This window comes from Leptonychotes weddellii, chromosome 7 (genome assembly GCF_054177405.1).
Source record: "Leptonychotes weddellii isolate Sample4059 chromosome 7, ASM5417740v2, whole genome shotgun sequence".
Taxonomy (NCBI): Eukaryota; Metazoa; Chordata; class Mammalia; order Carnivora; family Phocidae; genus Leptonychotes; species Leptonychotes weddellii.
In genome coordinates, this window is record NC_138375.1 from 39701073 (window position 1) to 39728983 (window position 27911).

General features: G+C 50.1%; 1 protein-coding gene across 2 annotated transcripts; it reads right to left on the reverse strand.

Moving 5' to 3' along the window:
• Positions 1–3686: 3686 nt before the first annotated feature.
• Positions 3687–26533, reverse strand: SPARC (secreted protein acidic and cysteine rich). Of its 2 annotated transcripts, none has more exons than XM_081825647.1 (10): positions 26390–26533; positions 16397–16466; positions 15063–15125; positions 14354–14441; positions 12750–12871; positions 10646–10766; positions 8638–8771; positions 7800–7948; positions 5350–5498; positions 3687–4884 (listed from the first exon to the last, which is right to left on the reverse strand). In XM_081825647.1, the coding sequence occupies exons 2-10, from the start codon at positions 16451–16453 to the stop codon at positions 4856–4858; spliced, it is 912 nt and encodes a 303-aa protein (XP_081681773.1). In that variant the 5' UTR covers positions 16454–16466; positions 26390–26533; the 3' UTR covers positions 3687–4855. The 2 variants fall into 2 exon arrangements, with proteins under 2 accessions (XP_081681773.1, XP_081681772.1); XM_081825646.1 differs by having other exon boundaries at positions 15063–15128.
• Positions 26534–27911: the final 1378 nt, after the last annotated feature.

Consider the following 27911-nt stretch of genomic DNA (forward strand, 5'->3'; position numbering starts at 1 on the left):
TGGGGCCATCTGGTTATCAAAGAGAAAATCTCTTAGTTTTTGTTTTGTTTTGTTTTTTTAATAAGAAACCTACCACCCTTCAAGCATGGGACACATTCATAATTGCCTAACATTGTTCTTTCACTGTATTTATATTTTTACTGTTTTTATCTTTAAGGTTTATCTCTAGTTATGGTAAATAATACTGATTTTCTACCTAAGGTAATGAAATAATTTCCTTTAAATGTTAAGTTGTTTTGCTTTAAGTGATTTGATTTAAAGGTAGGGAAAGCACAAATAGCAGGAGGCTATAGAAACACTGCCTTGAAGATTCTAGATTTGGAGGGCCCCTGTTAACTGAGCTGATCAGCGGTTCTGCAGCCAGCAGGGGGGCAGCCCTGCCCTCCCAGGGCCCTGGGCTGATTCATGCTTCATACCCCTCTGAGGCCGCCTTGCCCTGGAAAATCTCCCAGAGGGAGACATTTCAATATGGGGGAGACAGCTCTGGGTTCCAGTTTCCTCTTTTTCTCATTGTCTCATCTCATGACCAAGTCACTCAGCTTCCCTGAAGCTCTTTGCTTGTCTGTAAGTTGGTGGCAAAGCTGTTACAGTCGTGGGCGCCAGGCCTCTCACGACTAATCTGCCCTTCGGTTAATCAAGGCATAAGGACTACACCCTGGGGTCCTGAGGTCAGAGGCCACATCTCCCTCCTTACGCTCTGTAAAGCCATGCTCCACCGTAGCTCCCTGCTTTATTTCCTTTATAGTTCGTGTTTGTACCTGAAATGGTATTATTCCTTAACTTGTGCGTTGTCTGCCTAGCTAGAAGGAAAGCTCCAAGGCAGCAGGGACCAATACCTGCCCTACTCACAAGCCTGTAGGACATGCTTAGCACCCTGCGGGCACCTGATAAATACCATCGAATGAATGAATTAATGAATGAGCCAATACCTGAATTGACTTGAATCTGTCTCTGCTTGGATCCCTAGAGATTGAGACTACTAGTCATATGGCCAAGACCAAGCCAGTCAATTCCTCTCTCTTGAAAAAAGAGAACACCAGAACACAATTTGATTTTTTTTTATGAGTTTGTATTATTTTAGTGATTTGAAAATGATTTCAAATAAAAGGGGTGGGAGAGAACAACTTGGCACCCGAAGACTCAGCTCCGTGGCCCATTGCAGTGGAGCATACTTCTTGAGCCTATTTTTCCATCTCTAAACGGGAGTCTTTAATTACCAGCCTGAGCTATCACACTAGCACGATGAACATGCATGAACTTTGAAAAGTACTCTGTGGACTTACAAGGTCATTAACTCTTTCCTGAATCAGAGTGCTCTTTTTAAAGCAAATCTAATCCTGTTTGTCTCTCTGGTTTACAACCTTCCAATGACTTCCCAGTGCACAAAAAATAAAATCCAAACTCCTTACCATAGCTTTTGAGATGGCATTGTCTGGCCTCTGCCCACCTCTTCAGCTTCATCCAATATGACCCACCCCTCACTTTGTGCACCAGCCATACCAGCTTGGGACTCATCTTGCTCCCCATTTACCTCCAGGCCTTTGCACATGCTCTTCCCTCTGCCTGGAATGCTCTTTCCCTGCCCTTTCCCTGCTCTCTCCCTACTCCACACACTTCATCCCTCTGTTCCTTTGTGACTCAGCTCCAGTTTTCTCAAGAAAGCCATGGAACAGCCTTTCCAATAGAACTTTCCACGATGATGAAAATGCTCAGATCGAGGGCACCTGGGTGGCTCAGTTGGTTAAGCGACTGCCTTCGGCTCAGGTCATGATCCTGGAGTCCCTGGATCGAGTCCCGCATCGGGCTCCCTGCTCGGCAGGGAGTCTGCCTTGTCCCCTGACCCTATCCCCTCTCACGTGTTCTCTCTCATTCTCTCTCTCTCAAATAAATAAATAAAATCTTTAAAAAAAAAAAAAAGAAAGAAAATGCTCAGATCGACCGTGTTCAATAGGTAACCACTATTCACATGTGGCTAATGAGCACTTGAAAAGAGTCTCATGTGACTAAGGAACTAAAGTCTTAATTTTAATTAATTTAAACTTATATCTAAATAGCCACACATGGTGGTGGCTACCATGTGGACAGTGAAGCTCTAGAGTAATGTTGTGTCCTCCCATTGTACATACTCATGGTTTCTCTTACTCTTCCTTTACCGCACTTCTCACTTCTTGTCATTTATATTTAGTTGTGCAATTGCGGTTTTTTTGAGGTTTTTAAATTTTATTTTTAAGTAATCTCCACACCCAACATGAGGCTCGAACACACAACCCTGAGATCAAGAGTTGCGTGCTCTACCGACCAAGCCAACCAGGCACTCTTAGTTGTGAAATTGTTTAATCTATTCCCCGCTAGACTAGAAGTTCTAGAACAAATGCTTTGTCTGCTTTGCCACAATGGAGTCTCTATCACCTGGCATGGGACCTGGTGCATAGTAGGTATTTCATAAACATTTGTTGAATGAACGAATGAATGAATGAACCGTAAGAGACTCTTAAAGATAGAGAACAAACTGAGGGTTGATGGAGGGAGGTGGGTGGGGGATGGGCTAGATGGGTGATGGGTAGTAAGCAGGGCACTGTTTGGGGCGCCTGGGTGGCTCAGTTGTTAAGCGTCTGCCTTCGGCTCAGGTCATGGTCCCAGGGTCCTGGGATCGAGCCCCGCATCGGGCTCCCTGCTCAGTGGGGAGCCTGCTTTTCCCTCTGCCTGCCACTCCCTCTGCTTGTGCTCTCTCTCTCTCTGGCAAATAAATACATCTTTAAAAAAATAAAATAAAATTCTTAAAAAAAAAAAAGGAGGGCACTGGTTGTGAGGGGCACTGGGAGCTGTATATAAGTAATGAATCACTGAATTCTACTCCTGAAACCAGTAGTGCACTGAATGTTAACTAAGTAGAATTTAAGTAAAAATTTAAAATGAATAAATAAATCACTGGGTGGCTCAGTTGGTTAAGCGACTGCCTTCGGCTCAGGTCATGATCCTGGAGTCCCGGGATCGAGTCCCGCATCGGGCTCCCTGCTCGGCAGGGAGTCTGCTTCTCCCTCTGACCCTCCCCCATCTCATGTGCTCTCTCTCTCTCATTCTCACTCTCTCAAATAAATAAATAAAATCTAAAAAAATAATAATAAAAAATAAATAAATAATAAATAAATAAATCGGTATGAGGGGGTGGAAAAGAGAATGGATGGATGGTGGAAGGAGATATTTGCTTAGCCTGGTGCTGCTCATAATGAAGTACAATAATGAAAAAAGTTCAGCACACAGTTCATAAAATTAAAAGTAAGCTTGGGACACCTTGGCGGCGCAGTCGGTTAAGCATCCAACTTTTGGTTTCGGCTCAGGTCGTGATCTCAGGGTCATGAGATCAAGCCCTGTGTCGGGCTCCATGCTCAGTGGGGAGTCTGCTTGAGATTCTCTCCCTCCCTCTCCCTCTGCCCATCCCCCTGCTCTCTCTCTCAATAAATAAATAAAAACTTAAAAGTAAGCAGAACTTGTGCTTATAGGAACCATACATTCCCTGCATACAAATACATCCCCCGTGTATAAAGACACGGTGTGTGCACCAAAGCAGTGTTTGCCAGGGTTTGCAGTTGTACAGATGTGTGTAGACGCGTCCATCCTTGTGTCTGCATGTCAGGGTAATGAGGTGTCTAAGACTGAGACACATGCAAAATCACTCAGGAAGGCAGTTTCTAAGTCGTTACTTTTTATTTTGAAAGATTTGTCAAACTCCCCACGTCGGGGTGAGAGTTTGCACGATTAATAAGGAGCAGCTTTTTCATGAAATGCTTGGAGGTGAACAAGTTCTCAGCCTGTGAGATCTGACCATCCCATTGACTTTGAAGTTTCTCTTGATTAATAGAAGGAAAAAAGGTGGGGAGGGGGAGAAAAGGAGGAACGTGCTAGAAACCAAGGGAAAGACCTCTTGTGACAGCTATCCAAATGTGAAAAAACAAAACAAAACCAAACCAATTCACCAACTCCACTTCTTCTACTTTACAATTTTCTACACCTCGCTCTTGACCTTGGCCTTCCCGGTGGAAACAGCCTCCCAGTCCTGCATTCCCCAAAGACAGCTAGGAGGGGAGAAGCCCTGCAGGGTATGGTGATCCACCCTCCAGGGGCCTGGTGGATTCCAGAGTGCTGATGGTCCACCCCGGCTCCCAAAAGTTTGGACAAACAGCCTAACATGAAAAGAAAGGGCACTGAAAGATGAGGGGGTGGGGAATGGTGAGGAACTGGGCTTATGTGAGAGTTAATACGTTTTCCTAACACAGACTCAGGTCCTTTCTCTGGGTGACAGCCTTGTTATCTGCGGTTCTGGCTGGCGGGTTCTGCAGGGCTTTCTCCCACTAGTCCCCTTGTCCCAGAAACATCTTTGCCAGCATCACGTGCCTATTACTTCCCTTTGCCCTCCTTCAGGCCACGTGGGGATGACCCCCTGGCAACCAATACCTTGAAGTAAAATGAACACAAAGACTAACTTGGTGAGTATTAATTTCAAACTGAGAAATGGAGAGAAAATCTGAAGATGCAGGATGTGTTGAAGGCAGACTCGAGCAGATCAAAGTTCCCACCCATACACCACTAGGACACGGGGCAGCAGAGCAAATGGCAAGAGAAAAGTGAGACCATTAGTGGGTGAGCAAGAGGCGTCGGCAGCCGTGTTACAACTGAGAATGTCATGACTTGGGTTACAATTTCCATTTTTAGCACCGTTAATGTATTCATTTAAATCTATATTAGCACCTTGTCCCCAGGCAGAACAACAAACCATCCAAACATTTTAAACATTGGGGGAAACAGGAAGGGGAAGATCAAAGAGGGAGGATCCGGTACTGCAGAAGGAGGCGTGGATTTAGATCACCAGATCCTTGTCAATATCCTCTGCAAAGCAAGACAAGAAGACAGGATTAGAAATGAGCCCTGTATGGAGGAAGATGCGCTTCCCCAGGAGTCAGTGGGTCCCACCCATCCCCGGGCCAAGGGTCAGGGGACCAGCCCAAGGTCACCCAGGAAGTTGGGGACTGAGGACCTTGGTCTCCCTGCCCCTGGCCTGTTCCTGTCACTTACACACGCTGCCAAGTCACACTTCCTGTCCCCTCTCTAGGTGCCTGCCAGCTCCCAAAATAGCACTAGGCACAGACTGAGCGCTATGCTTGAGGAAGGGAAAGAGAAAGCGGATGAACAAGACTGCCTGAGACAGCAAGGCCGGCCCAGACAGGGAGAGCATAAAAAGGAGTTAACTAGGCACAGAAAGCAGAACTGGGCAGAGAGGATGGACACAGAGATGACAGAGAAAACAGAGGGGAGTTGGGGAGAGGATGGTGGCCCCTTTGCTCAGACACTCACGCTCCTTGATGCCAAAGCAACCGGCCCACTCGTCCAGGGCAATGTACTTGTCGTGGTCCAGGTCACAGGTCTCAAAGAAGCGGGTGGTGCAGTGCTCCATGGGGATGAGTGGTGCACGCAGTGGGGCCAGCTCCGTGTGGGACAGGTACCTGCAGGCGAGAGAGGGAGGGCCTAAGGACACTCCACGAGAGACAGGAGAGAGCGAGCCTGCCCCACAGGGCAGAAGGAAGGGACGTGAAAGCAGAACAGGAAGCCAGGATCCCGGTCTACCCCCTTGCTGTACCACTGACCTGCTGTGGGACTTAGAGCAGGCACTGCCCACTCTGAGCCTCAGTTTCCCCTCCATCAAAGCAGGGAGAGTTGACCATAATGTCTAAGAGCTCTTCCCGTTCTGAGATCCCATGGATTCATAACAAAGGTCTCTTGATGCATTTAACTGCTTCCTAATTGGCTGAAAATTGGGGCATAGAAACTTAAATAGAAAATAGAAAATATTCTGTCATTGGTAGCTCAAAATCTGCCATAAAACACAATGTGTGTTTCTGGTGAACACACATTTATGTAGCTACAAATGCACAGAAAAGAGTCTAAGGGCACCTGGGTGGCTCAGTCGGTTAAGCATCTGACTCTTGATTTCAGCTCAGGTCAGGATTTCAGGGTTGTGAGATCGAGCCCCACATCGGGCTCCGTGCTGGGCATGGAACCTGCTTAAGATTCTCTCTCTCCCTCTGCCCTACCCCACTCTCTCTCTTTAAAAAAAAAAAAAAACTCTAAAAAGAGATACATCAAAATTATGACAGTGCTGCCTTCTGGGGAGAAGTGGGAAAGGACTGGGATTGGCAGGAGGATCAAAAGAATCAAAACCTTCATAGAGTTTTAATTTTTGTATATCATACTGTGCGAGAGAGAGGCCTTCTCATTTCTCTCCCCCTGTCCTCCATTCCTGCTCCTCCAGCCAGCCTTGACTCCAGAGCACATGTATGAATTTTTTCCTTATTTCCCAGAGCCCTCAAATAGTTTTCCTGAAAACACTCTTCCCCAAGGGGCTGCACTGCAATTCCAATTTTCTCTCTAATCCCCAGACCCCCTTGCCCCACCCAACTCATGGAAGTAATCACACCATGTTTGAACCAGAAGGAATACTCCCTCCCTTTACATAGTATATCGATGGGAAAACTGAGGTCCCAAGGGGGCAGGGACTCAGGCAAGTTCACCATGCAGCTCTGGGATAAGAAGAGGGGGCGGATGGATCTCCTGGCCTAGGCTGGAGCACTTTCCCAGATGCACAGTCCCTGTAGCCCCAGTGGGAAGCCTCTCTCCTGGTCCTTTCATCCTGGTGGAATCCAGTTGCTCAGCCTGAGCTCCAGATGTCCCCCTGACTTTTTCCTTCCCCCTCTACAGCGAGTGACTCAGTTGGATCCCAGCCATGGAATGAGCCTGGGAGAGAAGCTGCAGGGAGTTTCCCAGAGCTCAGGAGACCCCAGCCCCCGGGGGTTGCAGACAGGGTGGACGGGCTCCAGGCACACAGCCTGGACCGAGAACGAGGGGTGAGCCTCCAGAGAGGAGCATCCCTGTACAGAGTGTGCTCCCCCAGGCACATAAACAGGGTGGCCCGTCTTTCTATGCTCCTCCAAGAGCACACAGCAAGAGGAGACCAGAAAGCTGCGGTGCGGGTTGTGACAACCCCCACAGGGCCTCCCATGCAGCAAGCCACCACCTGCGCCTTCTGGGGGCCTTTTCGCTTTTTCCTTCTATTGTGAGCAGCAGATCACATTGTGAGCGTCCCAGGGGCCGGGACCGTGCCAGCCCTGATTACTGTTAAATCCCCTGCCCTGGAATAGCACTGAGCAGTAATAGATGCTCAGTAAGTGTTCGTTCGCTGACAGCCGCCTGCCTGCTCGGCCGTGGGGTTGCTCGGCACTTCGGGACTCATTTGGACAAGAGGCAAGAACAATGAAACCAAGGGCTTGCAATGAGGATGGGATTGGCTGTGTGGATTTTTTAAGAACTCCCGGGCCGATTTGCCCGGTTGGGGCAGGTTCTCTGGGCTTGCTGAATGAAGGACTGCGAGCATGCAGGCTGCCGCCTCCCCGCTGCCCCACACCATGGAGTCTGCGTCCTTCCTAGCTTGCTCTCCCTCAACTCATGGATACCCAAGGCCAGCAAGCCCAGGGATCAGGGGGATTTTCAGTTCCCGCCGACGATCGCTTCTTCTGGCGTGCAAATGTACTGTGGCTTTCTTCCCCTCGGGTGTGCATCTTTTCTCCTCTGCCCAGTCCTTCCCGCCTCGGCCCCCACACAGACTGTGGGCTCCGGGGCTGGGGGCAGCAGAGGCTGCTGAGAGGTCTTCGGCCAGACCCAGCGCGCCTACCGGCCCTGACCTGTGACGCCGTCTACTCCAGCGCCAAGCCAGAGCAGTCCCCTGTGATCCTGCCGGCCGGAGGCCTTACCCATCAACGGGGTGCTGGTCCAGCTGGCCAAACTGCCAGTGCACGGGGAAGATGTACATGTTGTAATTCTTCTCGAAGTCCCGGGCCAGCAGCTCCACGGGGTGGTCTCCGGCCTCCAGGCGCTTCTCGTTCTCATGGATCTTCTTCACCTGTGGGAGCAGACGCCATGTGACGAAGGGTCCAGGGGAGATGGTCCAGGCCAGTCAGGGCCCCTCCACCGCGGACAGTAGGCCAGAGCCAGAAGAGACCAGCCACGGCCAAGGTTCAAAGTGAGGGAAGGAAGTGGCAGACATGGATACCAGCCTCTCATCCACAAGAGTGGAGGCCTGGGGTGATCTCAAAGCGTTCTATCTCCACAGAGCGGCCCCATCAAACTCATCTGGGGAGTTGGTTAAAATGCAGCTTCCTGGGCCTGGTTTCATAGAGACACTGATTCTATAGGGCCCTAGGCAGGGCTCAGGAATCTGCACTTTATCAGTACTCCAAGTGCTTGATAGATCAGTAAAGTCTAAGATCCACAGACTCAGAAGGAAAAAGGAATAGGGCAGTTTCTGTCGCTTTTGTTTGACACTGGGCTAAACAAAGTGAGCAGGTATCTTCATTACAGGACTTCTCAGAGTCTTTAAGGGGTGAATGCATACTCTTGGCCTCCAAAGGCAGTGAGAAGTCTGTGTCTAGCACCCAGGATAAGGGCACTCATCAGAGCAGGGGTGTAGGCTTACCCTTGGGGGCCTAGTTCTAGGAATGGGACTGTGGACCTCAGCCAGCCCGGGGCCAGGAGCCATCTCGCTCAGTGCCAGGCAGGGACCCTGGGACAGGCCGGAAAGAGCGCACTTACCCGCAGCTTCTGCTTCTCGGTCAGAAGGTTGTTGTCCTCGTCCCTTTCATACAGAGTGACCAGGACGTTCTTGAGCCAGTCCCGCATGCGCAGGGGGAATTCAGTCAGCTCGGAGTCCAGGCAGGGGGGGATGTCTAGGGTCCAAAACACAAGAGTTGTCATCACAGACCAGGACTCTCCATGCCTGAGGGCCAACATAGTGGCTAGACCACACTTCCCACCCCAGGGCCTCCTCCTACAGCTGTTTCAGTCAGAGGCTTTGGCACAGAGAGTGGCTCAGCCTTTCTGGGCCAGTTTCTTCACACCACAGTGAGCACAGGAGATTCTGTGGAGGGAAGAATGCTCTGCAAATGGAGACACAAAGACATGTCTGCTCTTCCCTTGACCTGATCTGACTTGCTGAGGTGACTCCTGCATCTCTCTGCATGATGGGGCCTGAAAGCAGAGGCCCAGGTCCCACGCCGGGGATGCCAACCATTGGGAGGGGTTCGAGGCTGCGAGGCTGAGGAATAACATCTATCCATAGGCCCAGCTTAGCTGGGGTAGGGAGGTCAGGACTGCTTATCCACCAGAACGTTCTTCGTGATAATGATTCCATCCTAATCTTTGGAATTTAGAATCCCAGAATGTCAGACCAAGTCCACTCTCTTGTTGGACTTATTAAAGGTCAGCATGGGGAGCAGGGGCTTGCTCAAGGCCACATTATCAGAGCTCATCCGCCATCCAGGGTATGTGGTTGTCCCGGGGCTTAGAGGCCTGTCCTTCCCTCATCCTAAGTCCAGGGAAAGTCCCCTCTGAGGACCACTACCTTCTCCACCACCAGCGGGGGAGTGGAAGGGAGCATCTGTGGGGGACACACTAGGAGTTGGAGCAAGGGAGCAATATGCCCCAGAGGACAGCAAGAGCCACTTGGTAAAAGTCCCCTTGGCACATTCCTCAGTCTCACTGCCTAAAGATTCCTGTCAACCTTCCTCCCCCAGCCTCCTTCCTGTGCCTTCTCATTTCACACCCTGGGCCCCGTAACTGGGAGAGTGGGGCTGACAACAGGAGAACCTGCTTTTCTCCTCCACCGTTCTGCACTCTGCACATCCGAGGCAGGTGAGTGGCTCTCCCCAGTGCCATCTGGTGCCAGAGTGTACCAGACACACAACATGGGTGTTATCGTGGAGGACTGGATGTGGCCTTGGGTGTTTCAAATGATAAGGAGACGGCCAATGCTGAAGGAGGCACCTGGGCCGGTGGCATCTGGCCCTGGCATCACTAACAAAAAGCTAGACAGCATCCTGGCTTCCCTTCCCGCAGACACCTGACTCCCAAGTTTCTAGAAGAAGGTGGTTAATCATATGTCTTAAGTAGACAGACAGGGATGTGATGGAGTGATAAGGCCAAGGATGTGGCAACACCGAGTAACAGGGCCTAACGGGGACTGGCAGGCATGCCCCCTCTCTTAAAGCATTCAAATTCAAATATTTTAAAAATAAACTTTATAGGCCCAGGGCTGCCTGGCTGGCTCAGTCAGAAGAGCACGTGACTCTTAATCTCAGGGTCTTGATTTCAGGCCCCATGTTGGGTGTAGAGATTACTTAAATAAATTAATTTAATTAATTAGTGAGTAAATTAATTAAAAACAAAAACCACTTTATAGATCCAGATAGAACATCGTTTTTGCTTTACAATGTTGAAGCAGTAAAGATGTGGGTTAGCCCTATACATGAACATCCTCATCATTAAAGAAAAAGAATGAGTTGTCTTGGATGCTAGTGAGAGGCTCCAAAAATCCCTGATCTTGTGCTTCCACAACTGCTCAGTCCTTCCTGGGAAGAGTCCTGAATGCAGAGTTGAGAGGAAGCTCCTCACAGACAGTCCTCTCATTTTGTGAACGGCAGCCCTCCTAAGAGGCTCAGAGAGGGGAAGAGACTTGCCCGATGTCACACAGCATGGGACGGCAGAGCCGCTCAGCACTCTCTCTGTGAGCTGGGGGGCTGGCAGTGCCCAAGGACAGACTCACATTTGCAAGGCCCAATGTAGTCCAGGTGGAGTTTGTGGCCCTTCTTGGTGCCCTCCAGGGTGCACTTGGTGGCAAAGAAGTGGCAGGAAGAGTCGAAGGTCTTGTTGTCATTGCTGCATACCTGTCGGCAAAGCACAGAGCACCTCGCCTTCATTCCCAAAGCCCGTCGCTGGTACCACCGTCTTTGCCCATTTCAGAGATGGGGACACAAAGGGCCAACAAGGAATGTGATTAGCCCAAGATCACACAGGGAGTTAGTGGTGGGGCTGCAAGAAGAACCCACTCCTGGGGCTCCCAGACCAATGTTCAGCCCCTGCTGAGAGCCTCTGTTGGTCTCTGAGTAGCGGTATGACTGAACCCGGCTGAGATAGGGGAAAACAAACCTGGCATCTCTGGAAAGGATGAATTAAAGATGGGAATGGCAAAAAAGCAGAGTGTACAGGGGAAAGTTAACACAGCAAGCTGGGATTGTTATGCTTAGAAAGGCCTGCTTGCGATGCTGGCCCTTGGCTGGCATCCGGGAACTTGGCCGGTAAATAAGTCCCTGCGCCGCTATAAAACTTTCCACAGATGATAAGAACGCCTCACTGTGCCTAGACTGCTTGTACAAACAACACGGTTTATGCTGAATGTCTGCTTTCCTTCTGGGAGTCTGGAATTTGAGTACGTGCCAGGCAGCACTCAATGAAAACTTTGAGTGCTAAGTCGCTAATGGGCTTACTTGAGCAGAAACATTGCTCACATGTGGCTGCATCTCCATAGCTGGGGAAAGACTGCATTTTGTGAGACCCCTCATGCAGGTGGAGAAAGTAAGCAAGCCTGTACCTGGATTCTTCCAGACTCTCCCTATGTCTTGTTCCATTATTATTTAGCTGTGTATCTTTAACATGTCACTGTAACAAGTCCTTGCTGTGAGTACAACCCTACATTGAGTCATGTGAGTCCTCCTAATGAATCTCTGTACGTGGGGGTGGCCAAGCAGAGGTGCTGAGGGCTGAACAAGGACAGTGGCAGTAAGTATCTGTGTTAGGAGGCAGGGAGCCTTATGTCACACCTCCTGTACATACTTCCTTAGAATTGCTTATATATCACTGCAGAGGGAGAGTTGATGGGAACTGGTGACCAGTGGGATGGGGGTAAAGGGGTAAGGAGGAGGGAAGAGTTGACAATGATGCTAAAATTTGGAACCCAGGGGAGAAGTTGTATTGGGGAGAGACTAAAGATGGAGAACCCAGATAGGAGGTTGTGGGAACAATGCTAATCCCAGATTTTCTGTCCTGAGCTAGGTCATGACTAGCACATTGGTGGTCATGAGCGGGCACTCAATAAATAACTGCACAGATGGATGGATGGTTGGATGAAGAATGGATGGGTTTGAAAGATTTTTTTCTAAATAGCATATATTGGGGGGCGCCTGGGTGGCTCAGTTGGTTAAGTGTCTGCCTTCAACTCAGGTCATGATCCCAGGGTCCTGGGATCGAGCCCCGCGTTGGGCTCCCCACTCAGTGAGGAGTCTGCTTCTCCCTCTGTCGCCCCTCGCTCATGCTCTCTCTCTCTCTCAAGTAAATGAAATCTTAAAAATAAATAAATAAATAGCATATATTGGGTACTGAGTACTAAGTACTACCTAACAAATCCCCACAACAGTCCTAAGAAATAAAGACTATTTCTATCCCCACTTTAGAGATGAGAAAGCTGAGACTTGGAAAGGTTCTGCACTCGGCAAAGATCTCACAGATAACAAGGGCGGAGATGGGGTTCGAAATCAACTTCAGTCTGAGCCCAGAACCCATATTTTTGCACCTGATGCTTTGCTAGGCTGCTCCCAAGCCGAGAAAGCCCCTATCTCAGTGTCTGATGTTCTTGATGTATTCCTTTCTGGATCTGGTGTGGAGCTGGGAACCTGCTGGTGCCGAATAAATTCTTGCTGGTTGCTGGAGGGACCCAGTGACGGGCAGAGCCTTACCTCCACTTTCCTGCCATGACTATCTAGCAAGGGGACTTTTGAGACTGGAGCTGCCCCATAGAGCCACGAGCCACCAGTGTTCTGGGCAGCCACCCCCCATGTTTGCAAGGGCCCAAGCCGCCAGCCCCCTGCCCTTACCTTCTCAAACTCGCCAATGGGGGCAGGGCAGCTGGTAGGGTCCTGGCACACGCACATGGGAGTATTGTTCTCATCCAGTTCACACACTTTGCCATGTTTGCAGTGGTGTTTCTGGCAGGGGTCTGGTAGAGTACAAGGGTATGTAGTTAGCACCGCCGGGTCCACCCCAACCCACCCAGATGGATCCTTGGGCAGAACTCCTCGCTCTGGGCAGCCCTGAGTCCTCCTGTCTCTTCTGCTGAGCCCAGCAGTTGGCGCTTAAGGGAGAAATTGGCTCAGTCTGGGGATTAGAGATTCAGTGTGAGGTCAGGGTCAGGCACATTTTGGGGAGCTACAGGCTTAATCTGGGACCCAGAAGCACTGGATACCATATAACTCCCTTGAGGATTGAAGCAATCACTGTGTTTCCAGCTCTCTGTTCCTCAGTGATAGTGAGGCATTTTTGGATCATAAAATAAACTTTCAAAAATAAATAAATAAAATAAACTTTCTAGAATGACTTGGAAAATCGGCTGTTGTCAGGGAGCCAGGGAGCCGTGAGGCCAAGCAAAACAGACTTGAGTGGCTGTAAAGGAAAAGGGAGAAGTGCCCTGGGGCCCACGCCGAACAATAGAGCCCAGCTGTGTCTGGTAAACACCGGATGAGGGTGGGCCTGGAGGAGGGAAGGAACGGACTCAGTCGATGCCCCTCCGCTCCAACAAAAACTCTATGCCCTCGGGATGACAGCTCAATCTGGCCGTTTCCTCCTGATGCATGATGTGGGGTATTTGAGTCATTCTTTATTGGACGCCTGCCCTGCCAGGCACTGGGCCAAGTGCTCTTGTGCCTCATCTCATAACCCTCCAGCCGTGGGGTGAGGGTCTACCGTCTGCATCAGTCCTGGGTTAGAGATGAGGAAGCTGGGCTCAGAGGAGCTAAGTAGGCTGTCGGAGGGCACTCTCAGCGGGAGTCAACGAGTTTAGAGGCAAACCTAGGTGTCTTTGCCTCCCAAGTCCATGCTGTTAACCCCTTGGCTATGATGCCTCTCCACTGTATGGGATGGAGATGCCAGCACAGTGGGCTGGAGGCGGAGGCCCTAGGACATTTCTCTCTTTCTGGCATCTACTCCAAGCGTAGCATTATATGAGCTCTATCAGGTTCCCAGGCCTTATTTCCTTGCAGCTGTATGCAGATCAAATAAGCTAATGTGTGTGGAAACTCCTGGAGTCCCTTCAGGTCTGCACCCACTTGGGGCATGGGCTGAGACAGAGGTTGTCTAGGAGCGCAGTGACCACATGGGACCTGTGACCTCTGTGGGAACATGAAACCCAACTTTGGCATCAGGGCAAATAGCTGTGAGGGGAGAAGGCCATTTCCACCTTGGGAACATCCCTTCCTGACACTCAGAGCATAGACAGCCTGGCTATACATAGATCATGCCCAGATTCCAGAGAAGATTTCCAACTTCCAAGTCAACACTGTTTCTCCTCCACAGCCCACCCTGCAGGGAGAAGCCCACCCTGAATTTCCTTAGGAAGGAACCTCACGTAGGCTGTCCCCATGCCCCAGGCTCAAATGGCAGAGGGCAAAGACTGGATATGACAAGACACGAGAAAGGGACCTACTTTCAGCCACCACCTCCTCTTCAGTTTCCTCAGCACCTTCATCAAATTCTCCTACTTCCACCTGCACGGGGTTGGCTCCCACAGGTCCCTGGGGTGGAGGGAGAAGGGTGAGTCAAATGGTTCCTACCCTCGGGGGTAAACACTGGAGGGGACTTGCCTGGAGCTTCAGGTCCCACAAGAGGAGAGACAAGCTGGAAAGGTGTGTCAGGCCCAGGGCGCAGGGCGCACAAATGCCCCCCAGGGTCCAGAATTTAGATGGACTTATACAGGCCCACCGAGATGCAGAGGCCACCAGGGGTGTTGGGACAGGAGGGGTACCAAGCCTGCCACCCCACCAGCCATACCACAGCAGCTTCCCCTTTATGTTTAACGTATGGGGAGACTGTGGGTGATCACCTAAGAAAAATTGTCCTGCAGCTTAAAAATAAAAAATTTCAAAATCATAGTTCCCAACTCTAGGGTGCCATGGAAGGTTTGGGAAGCATTCAGGAATGTGTCAGGATTGGGGGACATACAGGATTCACGTCTATGATTTTATGAGTGGAACAGAAGAGAAAGCATCAATGGAGGACTTGTCTGCCAAAATGCCAAAATGCTGCGTGTGCCCATGGGAAGGGGCAAATGCCCCGCTCCAGGGTCGAGACCCCACAGCACCCACCGGGTTTCTCCAGGGAATGAATGTGGAGGTCTGGGCTCCCCACCCACCTACCTCTGCCACCTCAGCCACGGTTTCCTCTACCACCTCTGTCTCATCAGGCAGGGCTTCCTGTTGCTGCTAGAAAGAGAAAATGGAGTTCAGAGAGGTCAAGGCCAAGGCCAGCTTGAAGTGCCTCCAGCCAGGGGAGCTAGGAGAGCAGCTCCCTAGAAATCCCCAAGGCTGTGCCTCAGGGACTGCCATGGGTGGGGTGATGAGGGCAAAAGATAAGCCACACACAGGGGTCCTATGGAACTCTGAAGCACCCCCATTTCTATATTTTATATCTGGGGCGTCTATCGAAGATTTAGCTTAGAAAAGCATTTCCATTGCTTTGAACTCCTATGAATCTGAAAACCACTGATGCAGACGAACTCCTTTCAGTTTAGAGTGGGAAAACAGAGACCAATGGGGCAGGAACATCATGCATGTTAAGAGATGTCGTTATCTTTCCCACAAGTATATTATTATTGTGATTTTGTGATTCCTTCTTGCCATGTCAACTTGGGAGTAAGAAGAAGCAAGATAACATACAAGTTTGAGGTGCCTGGCTGGCTGGGGCTGCTTCTAAAAGTAATGCTAACCCTGCCCAATCTTTTGGCAGAATCTACCTGCCAGAGTCTACCACCATTCACACCTCCTAGTGGAGAGAGGATGAGGGAATCAGGGGTTGGGAGAAACGGTCGGTCGGCAGCATGCTACTTCCTCCCTCTTCCGGTAATGGCTTCCGGTTTAGCTTTGGATGACCACTACTGGCCCCCTGCATGCAAGTCTTGGAGGGACTGTCAGTGTGCTCCACACTCCCCTGGCCAAGAAGCAGGGCCAGGACCCAAGCTCAACCAAATCGGTTCTCCTTGAATTGTTTTTAAATCTTCTTGGCACGTTTTCTCAAGATGTGAAACCGCTGGAGCAGATCTATTCAGATGGCTGCATCTCCAAGACGGTCTGTTTGTTCTTACCTCCCAGATCCTGAACCTGCCCTTTTCCAGTCCTCCCCAACACCTTTGATTTTATAATTTGCCCCTGTCCCCTTTCTCCCACTAATTTGGCCAGATTGGAGCCTATTGCTTGCAACCAAATAGTCCTCACTGATTTGGAAACTAACCAGCCCTCTCTGTTCACTTTCTCCTTACATGGAAATCTCTCTTCCCCAGACTCTCCATCCAGTGGTCCTCATCTTAATTTTTCTCCTGTGCTTATTAGTATAAGAAACAATCTTTTTTTAAAGTAAGTAAAATAATGAGATAGGGACGTCCCCGACCCCTCCAAGCATCCAAGGCCAGCAGATTCGATGCCACTGAGCTGGTGGTGGAAGGAAGACCAAGCAGATATGCTCTTTGGGTACTTACAGGGGCTGCCAAGGCCTTCCCGGCCAGGCAAAGGAGAAAGAAGATCCAGGCCCTCATGGTGCTAGGAACCCTGTGAGGGGACAAAGATTGAGAGGTGAGTGAGTGGGGGGCTTCTTGATGGAGAGCTCCTTCTGACACTGAATTCCTGTGATATGGGAGGTAATTTTAGATGGTGCATGTTAAGTTATAGTGAAAGATGAGAGAGAAATTTGCTTCTACTCAATTCTCTTCCAATCCCAACTATATGAAGAAAAAGCCTCAGTTTGGTGCTAAGATGTCTTTAATACCTTTCTAGCACTCATCTATCTCCTTGTAACAGAGAGCAGGCCTCTGGCTCAGAGCCTCCACAGGAAACTACATCCAGCTGGAATTCAGCGAAGTTGTTTTGTCTTCTTTGTGTTTATTTTTATAGTTTCCTTCCATTTATGACAAAAGACAAAGATTTTTCCATATATGGTAAAGATATAAAGTCTCTTTTGTCAGTACACTTATTGAAGTTTTTAAATAGTGGTTCACCAAAGGTGGTTGGCTAACTAGTCAAGCCTGGGCGATACTGAGGCAGATCATCTTCAAGGACCCTTAAATCCCTGATGTTCTAGGATTCTTTTTTTTTTTTTTTTCTTATCCCCTTAACCCTCCTCCTCTTCCTTTTCCTCCTCCTTCCTACCCTGTCTGAAAGAAGGAGGGGGGGAGTTAATAGACAGAAACCTCCTGTCAATTTGAGACAATGAGATCTACCTTCTAAAACAAAGAACAATAGTCTCGGAGTGTGACCAGTGGAAACTTGAGGGTAGCCACATTTTTCTCTGCTCTGCCCAGAGGGACAGCACTTCTCTGGAGGGAAACTATCCAAATACTTGCATGTGTTCGTGTTTTCTCCTCTTTCCCCTTCACAGCTAAAGGATGTTAGCTGAGATCTAGAACATTCTCCTGCCCCGGTCACTGCTAAGACCTCACTCTCCAGATGCTGAGCTCTTCACTCCAAAAATCTCATGACTGAAAGGGATTTGGGAGCAGAATCTTCTCTGATGGTTCATTGCCAAAATGCCTTCTCTCACAGAGGAACTGTAGTGGGGACACTTTATTTCATGTTCTCACTAGATGGACTTCTATTTCCAAATGGCTTTAGAAAGTGCTCCCTTGTATGCATCTAAATTTGCCTCCCTCAAACTTCTGGTCTACTCTGTTCCTCCTCCTGTGGCTACACAAAACAAAAGAGTGCTCCCTTGGCCCCTGAGCAGCTTTTAGTCAAGGTGACCAGTGGCCATGTCTTCCCTCTTTTGCCCCCACAAACTTCTATATTGGGCTCATCATCCCTAGTTCTTTCCAAGACTTTTCAACCAACCAAGGACCTTGGAGGTACCCTGGCATCATGGAAAAAGAACCAACACTTGGCTTGGAATTAAATGCCAGGGGTCCTTGATCTGCCTCAAAACCATCTGGGTATATTGGTTAAATCACTTGTCCTCTCTAGACCTTGTCCCCCACTTCCATTACTGTGAGGGTTAGACTAGGTAAGCTTTAAGGTTATAGGCTGGGTTCTTGAAATGCCCTTGCAATGTTGCAGGCACATGCTGGTCTTGGTCATTACCTGTAGTATGACCCTTCTTCACTTGCAGTAGTTGAACAACAGAAATAGGCAGAGCAAGAGCAGACTTCATACTGGCCCTTTGTTGTATTAACATAGACGCAAAACCTCACCTCCTATTTCATGGCATATGTTTGAAATAAAACAGAAATTTAGAGGAATCAGCCTAGGGGCCTGGCCTTGTGTCACCCTGGCTCCAGCTCCCAAAGGAGTCCAGTCTTCCAGTCTTCCCTTTGCAGGCAGCTGTAGAATGCTCCTGCCCCACACAGTTGTATGCTTGTTCCCTCCCAGGCCTAGAGGTGGAAAAATCTCCCTGCTTGCTTTCCCATTTGGAAGACACAAGCAAGACAACCCCGGCCTATGATTTTATGAATGGAACAGAAGAGAAAGCATCAATGGAAGACTTGTCTGAGACTGTTTGAAGTCAAAGGGGCAGAGTGAGACCGGTAGCTAGAAACACAAAAAAGTGTTGTCTGAGCTCCAATGACAGAAGTCATGTCATGGACTTGACTAGTCCATGCTAGGACTGGAAATGTAATAAGCTTCCGGTTAAAGAGCCAGGAAAACCAACATCTCCAGAGTCCGTGTCCTTCATCTGAGCGGAGCAACCACGCTCCCCTCTCTGACCGTGCTCCCCCTCTTCTGACCAGCTCTGGTCAGCTTTTTTGTCTGCCTCCCCGCCCCCTTCCTGCACGTCTTTCCCAGGGGCACGCTCACCCTTCCTGCCGCTGGTTTTGCAGCCAGAACCGAAAAATAATTCTAAATCTTGTAGTGCTCGTGGTGTCTAAAGGCCCCACATACATGCTGTCCCCTGGGAAGCTCTGACACACTGGCAGACAAGGCACGGGAGGGCCCTTAGTCCCACTTTCCCGATGAGCCTGCAGTTGAGAGCAGGAAACTGCAACATTCAGGCCTCTTGCAAGTCAAACTGCCTTGACAAACTCCCTTCTCGTGCGTGGAGTTGGGTTGGGCCTAACAGGGACTGTGTTCCATCCGGCGTGGGAGTGGAGGAGAAAGGCAGAAAAGCGGTGACAGTGTTAAGAAAACGACCCGAAATCTCAGAGAAAGAGTTATTTTCCAAATCTGGGGTTCTGCCCGGTGCCCAGTGCTCCATCACCAGTCCCAGAAGCCTTTCTCTCCAGATGATGGGATGAGAGGAAAGGGTAACAGCTGCACACCCATACTTCCTACACATGCTTGGACCCCTCCCTGAAGCTCTCTGAAACAGGTCTGGCACCCATCCTGCACAGCTCGTGGGGGGCAACAGTAACCCCAGGGAGGTCACAACACAGAGCCAAACCCCAGCATTCAGAACACTCCTTTGCCAATCAAACCTAAATCTGGTATGCCCAGTGAAAATCTCAACAGCTTTGTAGAAATGACTAGTATTAAATGAAAACTCCTTCCTTTGTATCTCTTTAGTTTGTGATGATGCCTGTGTCTATCCTTTCCAAAGTGTTTTGACAATCAGGCAACCCACTGGAGGCTCAAGGCGTGTCTTGCGGTCCCATAGTGCAGGTGAGAAGACTGAGGCCCAGAGAGGGGAGGAAACCTTCCGAGAGACCCAGCGAGTGAGCGGCAGGGCTGAATGAGGCCCCGGGCAGCCCAGTTCCACCACGGGCCAGCTCTTCATCTCACACAGTTTCTCTTGGCAGCTGATCCCTCCCAGGTGCTCACCTGAATAGAGCCCAGTTGGGCTGTGAACTGGCCCGAGGTGCAGGGAAAGCAGCCTGGGCCGGGGCAGGAACACGGGGTATGTTTCCCTTGGCTTGGTGGTCATCAAAGGCAGACGCTGCTTACCCCCACCCCACCGCCACCTCCTCCCCCTGTTCCGTACATCAAGTCCCTTCCCTTTGCCTTTATTTGCTCTGGAGACGGCTGAAAACCCGTCCTTGGCTGCCAGCAGGACCCGAAGCCGAGGTCACTTCTCTCTCTTTAGAAAGACTCTGGGGATGGAAAAGTACAGCCAGCCCCCCAGTTCATCTCCCTCAAAATATAAAGGGCCTCCTTCGGGCTCTCCCTGGACACTGAAAAGTCCCTGAATGTCTCAACTGGGGGAAATCTCAGACTCATGGAATTTTATAGATTTTGAGTCTTGGAATCATGGGCTCTTAAGAACGGGAAGCACAGGATCTGAGTTGCAATCATCAAACCTGATTTGGGTAGAAAGAGGTTTATGGAGCAGTGCAGTCTCATAGAACCCTTTGGAGATGATGAATTTATTCTATTATCTGCCTCGTCCAGTATGATAGCTACTGGCCACATGTGGTTGCCGAACACTTGAAATATTGCTAGTGTAAATTAACTGAATTTTTAATTAGATTTCATTTTAATTAATTTAAATTTAAGTAGCCACATGTGGCTAGTGGCTACCACATCAGAGTGGTTATAAAGGTAACCAGTGGTCAGGAAGAGTGGTTATGCAATGTAGCAGAAAGGCAAGCACGTGGGCTCCGCAGACGGAACGTCCAGGTTCAAATCCTCGCTCTGCCACTTAGCAAATGTGTGACCTTCAGAAAGTGACTCTCCCACTCTGGGCCTCAATTCATTTCTCCATCTGTAAAATGGAAAGAATACACCTACCTTGAAAGGCTCTTGGGTGATTTATATGAGAGAATATAAGAAGTAAGCAGTGTTGTTTGGAAGAGAATCTTAAAATCCGCTGATCCCAGAATCTCCATCCCCCTCAAGAATCCAGGGCAAGAATCCTGGCTCTTTGTCTGTGGCCCAGGGAGAAAGGGTGTTGGGGTGGAACAAAGGAGACATTGCTCCTCTTGGTCAAGGGGACACCAGCCCAGCCTCCAGAGAACACAGTGACGAAGGCTGGAGCCCGGGCTGGCCTCTTAGTTAGGCTGCTGACGCACACCAAGCATCTCTCTCCCACTGTTTGGCTTGGAAACAAGGGTTCCCAAAACACACGTTCCTGGTAAACAAGCCCAAAAAGAGAAAAACAAGTCTGGAGGCTAATAAAGGAACCCCCTCTGTGAGCCAGGCCCGCCAGGGAGCTGGGACTTGGAAGGAGGTCCGAGCCAGGCCAGAGAGGCGCCACCGCAGCCTGTTCGGCCACCCTTGGACTCGCCGGGGAACAAGCACAGCCCCTTGGAGGTGGTCTCGTGACATGGACGTCGGCAGTCCTGGGATGCAGTCTTGGCAACACTGCTCCCAGCTCACTGTGCAAACTTAGGGAAGGCTCCTCTCCTCCCCGGACCACACCTGGCCCTGCTCACCTGCACAATGAGGAGGTTGTTTCAGACCAGTGGTGGTCAAAAGTATGTAAGCCCTCTCTGTCAATGAGGTCTTCTGCGGAGTCCAATATTTGAAGTAGCTAAAAGCCTTTCCCATTTGTTGAAACATGAGTTCATTATAATCTGTTCAATGAATCAGCTTGAAATTAAAAACAAAAAACAAAAGCAGGTACAAGGGGAGTTGAGATGAGGGCTGAAAGTCCTCCACGCTCAGACACTGCTGAGATGCCTTGGAGCATCTCTGGGGTCTCCTATGAACACACTTTGAAAATCCCGGGGCAAGGTGGTCCCTGAGGTTTCTTTCAGCCCTGGCTTTCTAAGTCGGCTCAGGCAGAAGCCTTTCAGAGTATCATCCCTCCCACCCTGTCCCTTGACTCTGCTTCCAATTTTAATATTTCTTGCTGGAAGGGAAGAAGCTAAGGGAAACTTTGAGGGTGTTATGGGTGCTCAAGCCTAGGAGTGAAGAGGTTCTGGGGCAACTCCAAAGCAGCCCTGGAGTTCGGTACTAGAATCAGCCTAACTAAGGTTCCACAAAGTCATCTAAGATGCCGCGTTTTGCTCTTTCATGGTGGTTAGGAGAGGCCCAGGGTGGAGCTTCAGGCTTTCCTCCTTGGCTCCCTCTACGGGCCACTGCTGCGTGGGGGTGACCACAAAAGGAGGGGCTGAGAAAGAACATCAGAATGCAGGTTGTCACGGACCAAAGATAGCAAATACATGGTGAAAATGTGTCCACCTGCTCCTGCAGTGCATGTGGCAGACATTACTAATCGATCACATGACCCTTCCCCCTAAAGGGCAGGGAGGCATCTGAATCCTGAACACAGTTCTTCTGGCAGCCACTACCAACGACTGGTGTCGTCAAGCCACGCGAAACCTCTTTGCCATGCTTCTGATTTTGAGGAATTGAGGCTCAGAGAGGGAAAATAACTCACTCGAGGGTCACACAGCAGGCTGGTAGCGACACTAAACTTCCAGATGTTCAGAAACATCCAGATGTTCACCTTGTTTTGCCCTGTTTCTTTTTCCATCTGATCAGTCTGGGATCCTAACGCCATGACTAACATAAGATGACCCAGAGGGATCCCCAGATGAGATAGGTTAATATCAAGTTTCCGAAAGAACCCAGTTCTGGACAGAGTTGGTATCTCCATCCATATTTTTTTCTCTAGAGACACCAAGCTCTATGTCTTGAGAGTGAGGGTAGAGCTAATTTCCTGTCTAAGACATCTCTTCCTCCTGGATAAGAGGAAGCTGCTTTTCTAAATAATTCTGCCAACTCACTGCTTGCTGGCTCTGGCTCTGCCCAGCCCAGCCATCCCTGAGTTCAGGGTTGGGGTCAGGATCCAGGCTCTGTGCTGCAGAGAAAAGGCAGAAGCTTCATTAATCCCCCGGTTTGGCTAAAGGCTCAGCTCCAGCCCTCTCCTCCTTTAAAGACGGGTGAAGTGAGGAGCGGGGGGAAGCAGCTGCTATTAGCCCTTCGTGCTGCCCTCATGGCAAAGGCCACACTGGCCAGCCAAGAGAGAGAAAGTACTGGTATCACTGATCATCCGTAGGGCTTGGTGCCTTCAGAAGGAGGTGCACGGGCGTGAAACCAAAGTGACCAGATGAAAACCAACAAAAAAAAGGAAAAAAAAGTGAACATTTGGACAGGTCTGAACATCTGGAAGTTAGGCACAGACATCAGTTGGCTGTGTGACCTTCGGTGATTATCCTCCCTCTCTGATCCTCCGTTTCTCTGCCTGTAAAGCACCACCAGTGATTTGGTCGTGGATGTGTACGACGCGTCTGCCTCCTCTTCGTAACCTGTAGTCATGTCTGGATGTGCACATTCGCGTGCGGCTACGAACGGCAGTCCCGTCTGCACCGCCTGGCAGTGTGTCCATCACGGGGACCTCTGGCCTTGAGGACCTCTACGTGAAGCCATGTAGGGGTCTTCGAGTGTCCACCTGGCTCAGCATCTGTCTGTTGGGGCCCGGGTAAGTCAGCGCCAGGGTTTGTATGTGCATCGAGTTGTATACCTGGAACTTGTCTGTGAGTCAACGAACGGCTCAGGGGGAGGCGTGTGAGGGCGTGACCCTCTGGACTGGCGCACGTTTGGTGGCATTTATTTTTAGCTGTGCCAGTGGCTGCCTGTTGGTAAAATCGATGTTTACAGTCTACATCCTTGTGGGTTTGTGTCTGTCCCTGTTGATCTCTGCACATTTGGCTACCTATCTAAATAAATAGTCTCCCGTTTACCTCATATCCTGAGTTCTTGCCTTTTCTCCACCATCCTTTCCTATTTATAGCTTATTTTCAGCAAGGAAAGCTGCTCTTGTAAATAGCAAACCCCAGCCATGCTCTTGGTTGACAAGTCTCTACAGAGGGATAAAGATTTTAGCAGGACTGTTACACAACCCAAGATCCCTTAGCCCCTCCTCTCTTGTTTCCTTTCCAACTAGGGGCACGGAGGAGGTTAAAAACGTAGGCCAGCTATTTCTTCTCATGAAAGCAATCTCTGGGATTTAGGTTCGCAGGACTTCAGACCTGGAAGGGCCCCTGGAGACCATCTAGATTCCCCATTTAACAGATTAGGAAAAGGAGGCCCAGAGAGGGGAAGGGTCTTACCCACTGTCACTCAGTGCGAGTTATGACTCGCCTCTACCATCGCCTTGGCCAATGCTCTTTTCACACTGGAGGATACAACACTCTTGGGAAATACGAAGGTGCCCAAATCAAAATGGATTTAAACACTTATTTTGTTTAAATGTGCCTATTAGCACTTTTAATAAAGAGAAGTTATATACAAACCCCAAGATGACAGAGCTGCCAGACAAAAAAGATGGAAATGATTTCACCAAGTCTTCGGATACCATGTTTATCGGTTCTAAAAATCCACCGCTTGGGGGGTTGGGGGGCCACAGTGTACCAAGTACTTCCTGTGTATCATCCCATTTCTTCTACACCGTACCGCCTCGAAGTGACCATTGTTATTGCTCTTTAACCAAGGAATAAACTGGGGCTCAGAACGGAGAATCTATTAGTTCAAGGTCAAAGGGCACCTCCCGAACAGCCGTGCAACTAAAACTCTGGTCTTCAAACACCGGCCCAGGGAGGCTCATCACGGCCCCACAGCTGCCCCGCGATCCTGGGAGATCAGCAGGGCAGGACCTAGAGTTTGCTGTCCTGATATTTGGGGAGTGAGTGGGGTGGGGGACATTCAGACTGAACCTGATGTTCTGAGTGTTTCAATGTCCCCTCCCAGCCAGCAGGCAGAGACCCTGAAAAAAGGTTACCGTGGCAACTCACATTCCTCCCAGGATGAGTCACGGCAAAGAAGAGCCTTTCTGTGGGTGGGACTTGGAGAAAGTTTCAAAAGTTGATTCCTTCTCCAGGCACCCCTTCCCCCTCCCCCCTTCCCCTTTCCCCTCCCCCCTCCCCCCTCCCTCTGCTTTGAGCTTTGTCGATGTGGCAGCTGAGCACTGTGAGTTAACCCTCTCTTCCCCCAACCACTCCCTTTCAAAATTGTTTATCCTCCTGCAAATATACATCTGCTCCCAGTCCCACACTCCATCTTCCACATCATCATGCCCTCTGGCTCTTTGGGAAGTAGTACATCCATTTGAGTATATCTTAAGACTAAAGGCTGTTAATACCTCTTGTACTCCTTCTCTCTCTCTCTCTCTCTCTCTCACACACACACACACCCCACTACTACCACTACTACTATACATAAAATTTTAAGTGGCTTGCAGATGTCTTAAAGCCCATTCATAGGCCAGTCTGTGGATTCTGGTTTAAAAGACTTTCCCTTGAAAGTTTCAGATGATATCAGGCTCCCCAAAGACCATCAAGTCCAACCTTCTTAGTTTACAGATAAGGAAACTAAGTCCAAAGGACTTACTTACCTAAGACAGCACATAGAATGTGTGCTTAAGTCTGCCAACCTACTTCTTATTTGCTTCTCACTCTCCCATCAGCAGGTGGAGAAGACAGAAATTTAACCCTAGAGAATCGCTGGTAAGAACATTCTCCCTGTGTTCTCTGTAGAATGCTGTCCTTTCTGGAGGAAAATGTGTGCCTCTCTGTTCTCTCTTGGGCAGACTGGGCTTCCTTGAAGACATGCCTCATCTCAGTGCCCCCTTTTCCCTTGGTGTCCCTCAGACCCCAGAAGTCCACTCACCAACTGGCCAATGGAGCCAAGGAAGGTAAAGACAGGAAAGAGTGTGTCCAAAGAGGACTTAACATCCTAAAAGGCTAGACCACCATCTCCGTGTAGAGTTTGGGCTTTCTAAACAAGGAGGTGTGAGAAGGTTGCCCTGGGAGTCTCTCTGGCCTGCCTTCCCCCCTTCTCCCTTTCCTGGAACATCCTCCACCACACCCGGCCTCCCAGAGGACCCAGAGGCTTGGTTGGATGATATCAAATGTCTGGGGTCTTCAGATCCACGTACACTAAGGGCTACGGCCAGTGAGTTCCCGTGCTTACACCCCGGCAGCCCAGGATGGGAACAATGCCTAACCCAGGAGTCTGACGGTGCTATTTCAGAGTGCGTGTGTTGAGGGGGGGAGGGGTCAGTGGGGGAGAATTCCAGGGAAACAGGCGCCTTCCCAAAGGTGCTGAATCCAGGTAGAGACCCTCCATTTGCCTTCCAGAGATGAATTTATCATTCATGCAAAGTTCCTTTTGGAAAACAGAACCCCTGACCGAAAACCAAGTCTAGGAAGAGTCTTCTCCTGGAATGGGGAGCAGAACAGACCGTGGCTGCCAGCCAGCCCCGTGCAGCTGTGAGCAGATCAGATTCCTAGGAAAGCAGGCTGCCACATTTGCGAAGGGAGCACAGCGGAGAAGCCGGCAGCCTCTGAAACCAGAAAGGCAGGCACAGAGAGAGACACACACACAGAGAGAGAGAGAAAGCACTCCCCAAAAGACACAGTGAGATTATTTTCTGCAAACCTCAAAGGGAGACCAAGTTACACCACCTGAAAAGCAACAGGCAGTGAGTCCGTGGCTCCTGCCCTTAGCGGGAGGAGCGCGGACGGAGCCCGAAGAGATGCGCACCCGTCCCTGACCCAGAGACCTCCCCAGCACAGCTCCTCTTTCTGTAACACACTGCAGGAGGGAACTAGGGGGTCGGGGTGGAGCGACCAGAGAGGGAAAGGCCGGGCAGGGGGCGTGCGTACCTCGGCGGCAGGCGGGTGGCTGGCGGAGTGCGTTCCGGGCAGTGTGAAGGTCTGCGGGAATGCGGAGGGTTTAGAGCCGACCAACAGGAAACCAGTCGGAGCTCTGGGCTGGGTCTGTCTCCCCTCCACCCCTCGGGCCCTCCTCCTCCTCCTCTGTCTCCTCCTTCTCCCCCTCCCCCTTCTCCCCACCGCCGCAGCCGGCTAGGTCTTGCATTTCTCTCCTCCTCTCCTTGTGGTGGGCTGTCCTGACCAGACTCCCCAACCCCGCCTGCCTCATAGGTTCTGGGGCTGCTCCCTACACAGACTACTCGCGGAGCACCAGGGCTGGAAGGGTCCACAGGAATCATGGGGAACCACCTCCTCCTTGTTCAGAGGGGAACTGAGGCTTGGAAGGGGCAAGCGATTACCCAAAGGCCCCCAGGGGCAGAGCCGGGCCCAAGGGTCCTGACTTCCTGACCAGTGATCTTTACAAGATGAGGCAATGTGGAGGAGGGCATTGCCAATTCGAGGGGACCGTATCTGTGACAAAGGCAAAGCCAAGCCTCACCTCTGTACAGACAGAAGCCTCCCCTGGTGGCATCATCGCTGATGAGGGCGGATATGATCTAAAAATAACAACTCTGATTCTAGTTGCACCACGCATAGACATATAAGAGATTTGCTTTCTAGCTGGGGAGTCTGTATCGTCAATATAGAACAGATGAGGTGACTGATGATAATCATCATAGCAGTAACAACAGCCGAGGCTTACTGAGACTTCGTAATCTTCACCAGCAACCCCTTGACTTAGATATTGTTATTGCGCCCCTTTTACTAATAAGGAAACAGAGGCTCCATGAGGCTAAGTCACTTGCCCAAGATCCCCTGGTTTAAAGGGGTCTAGGCAGGCTGGGTCTACTACAATTCAACTGGTTCACTCTTGTGCTACATGAACTTCTTGGTGCAACAGGTCTTGGTTGAAACTTTATGAGAATATTGATGAATGTATGAATGTTTTTGAGTGCATTCCTAGAACTTTGAGGGATACAAGAATTACTATCTGGTCCTTGTCCTGCAGGAGCTTTGGATCTTGCCAAGAGGGCACACCTTATGCATACACCCACTCACACGAGTGCTACAGACTGTGAGGCTTATCCCAGGGTTCAGAGTGGAGGGATGCTTGGACTGGGGCAGTGGAGAAAGCTTGCCGGAATAGATGGTTCTAGAAGCCATGGATTTGGTTTGAACAACATGGAAGGGGAGAAGACAGAGAACACTCTCATAAACTTCTACTTGATACGGCCTCTGCCTCTCTTACCATCCTGTCCTCCTTGCTTGCTCTACTCCAGGTCACTGGCTCCGTTGGGTTCTTCAACGACTCCAACGTCGTTCCTACCCCTGGTTCTTCGCACTTGCTCTTAACCTCTGCCAGGGTCAGTTGTCTATCTGAATGTCCTGTGCCCAGACTCTACTCATCCTTCAGGTCTCTGGTATTACGTCATCCCTAGAAGAGCTGCCCCCCGCCCTGCCCCCTGCCGACCTC

Excerpts from the sequence above, each read along its gene's own strand:
- SPARC (XM_081825646.1), bottom strand. The coding sequence starts at position 16,453 with ATGAGGGCCTGGATCTTCTTTCTCCTTTGCCTGGCCGGGAAGGCCTTG. Across the intron at positions 12,872-14,353 it reads AGAGGAGGTGGTGGCTGAAA|ACCCCTGCCAGAAACACCAC; the intron begins GTAGGTCCCTTT and ends GTACTCTACCAG. Across the intron at positions 5,499-7,799 it reads GACCAGCACCCCGTTGATGG|GTACCTGTCCCACACGGAGC; the intron begins GTAAGGCCTCCG and ends TCTCGCCTGCAG.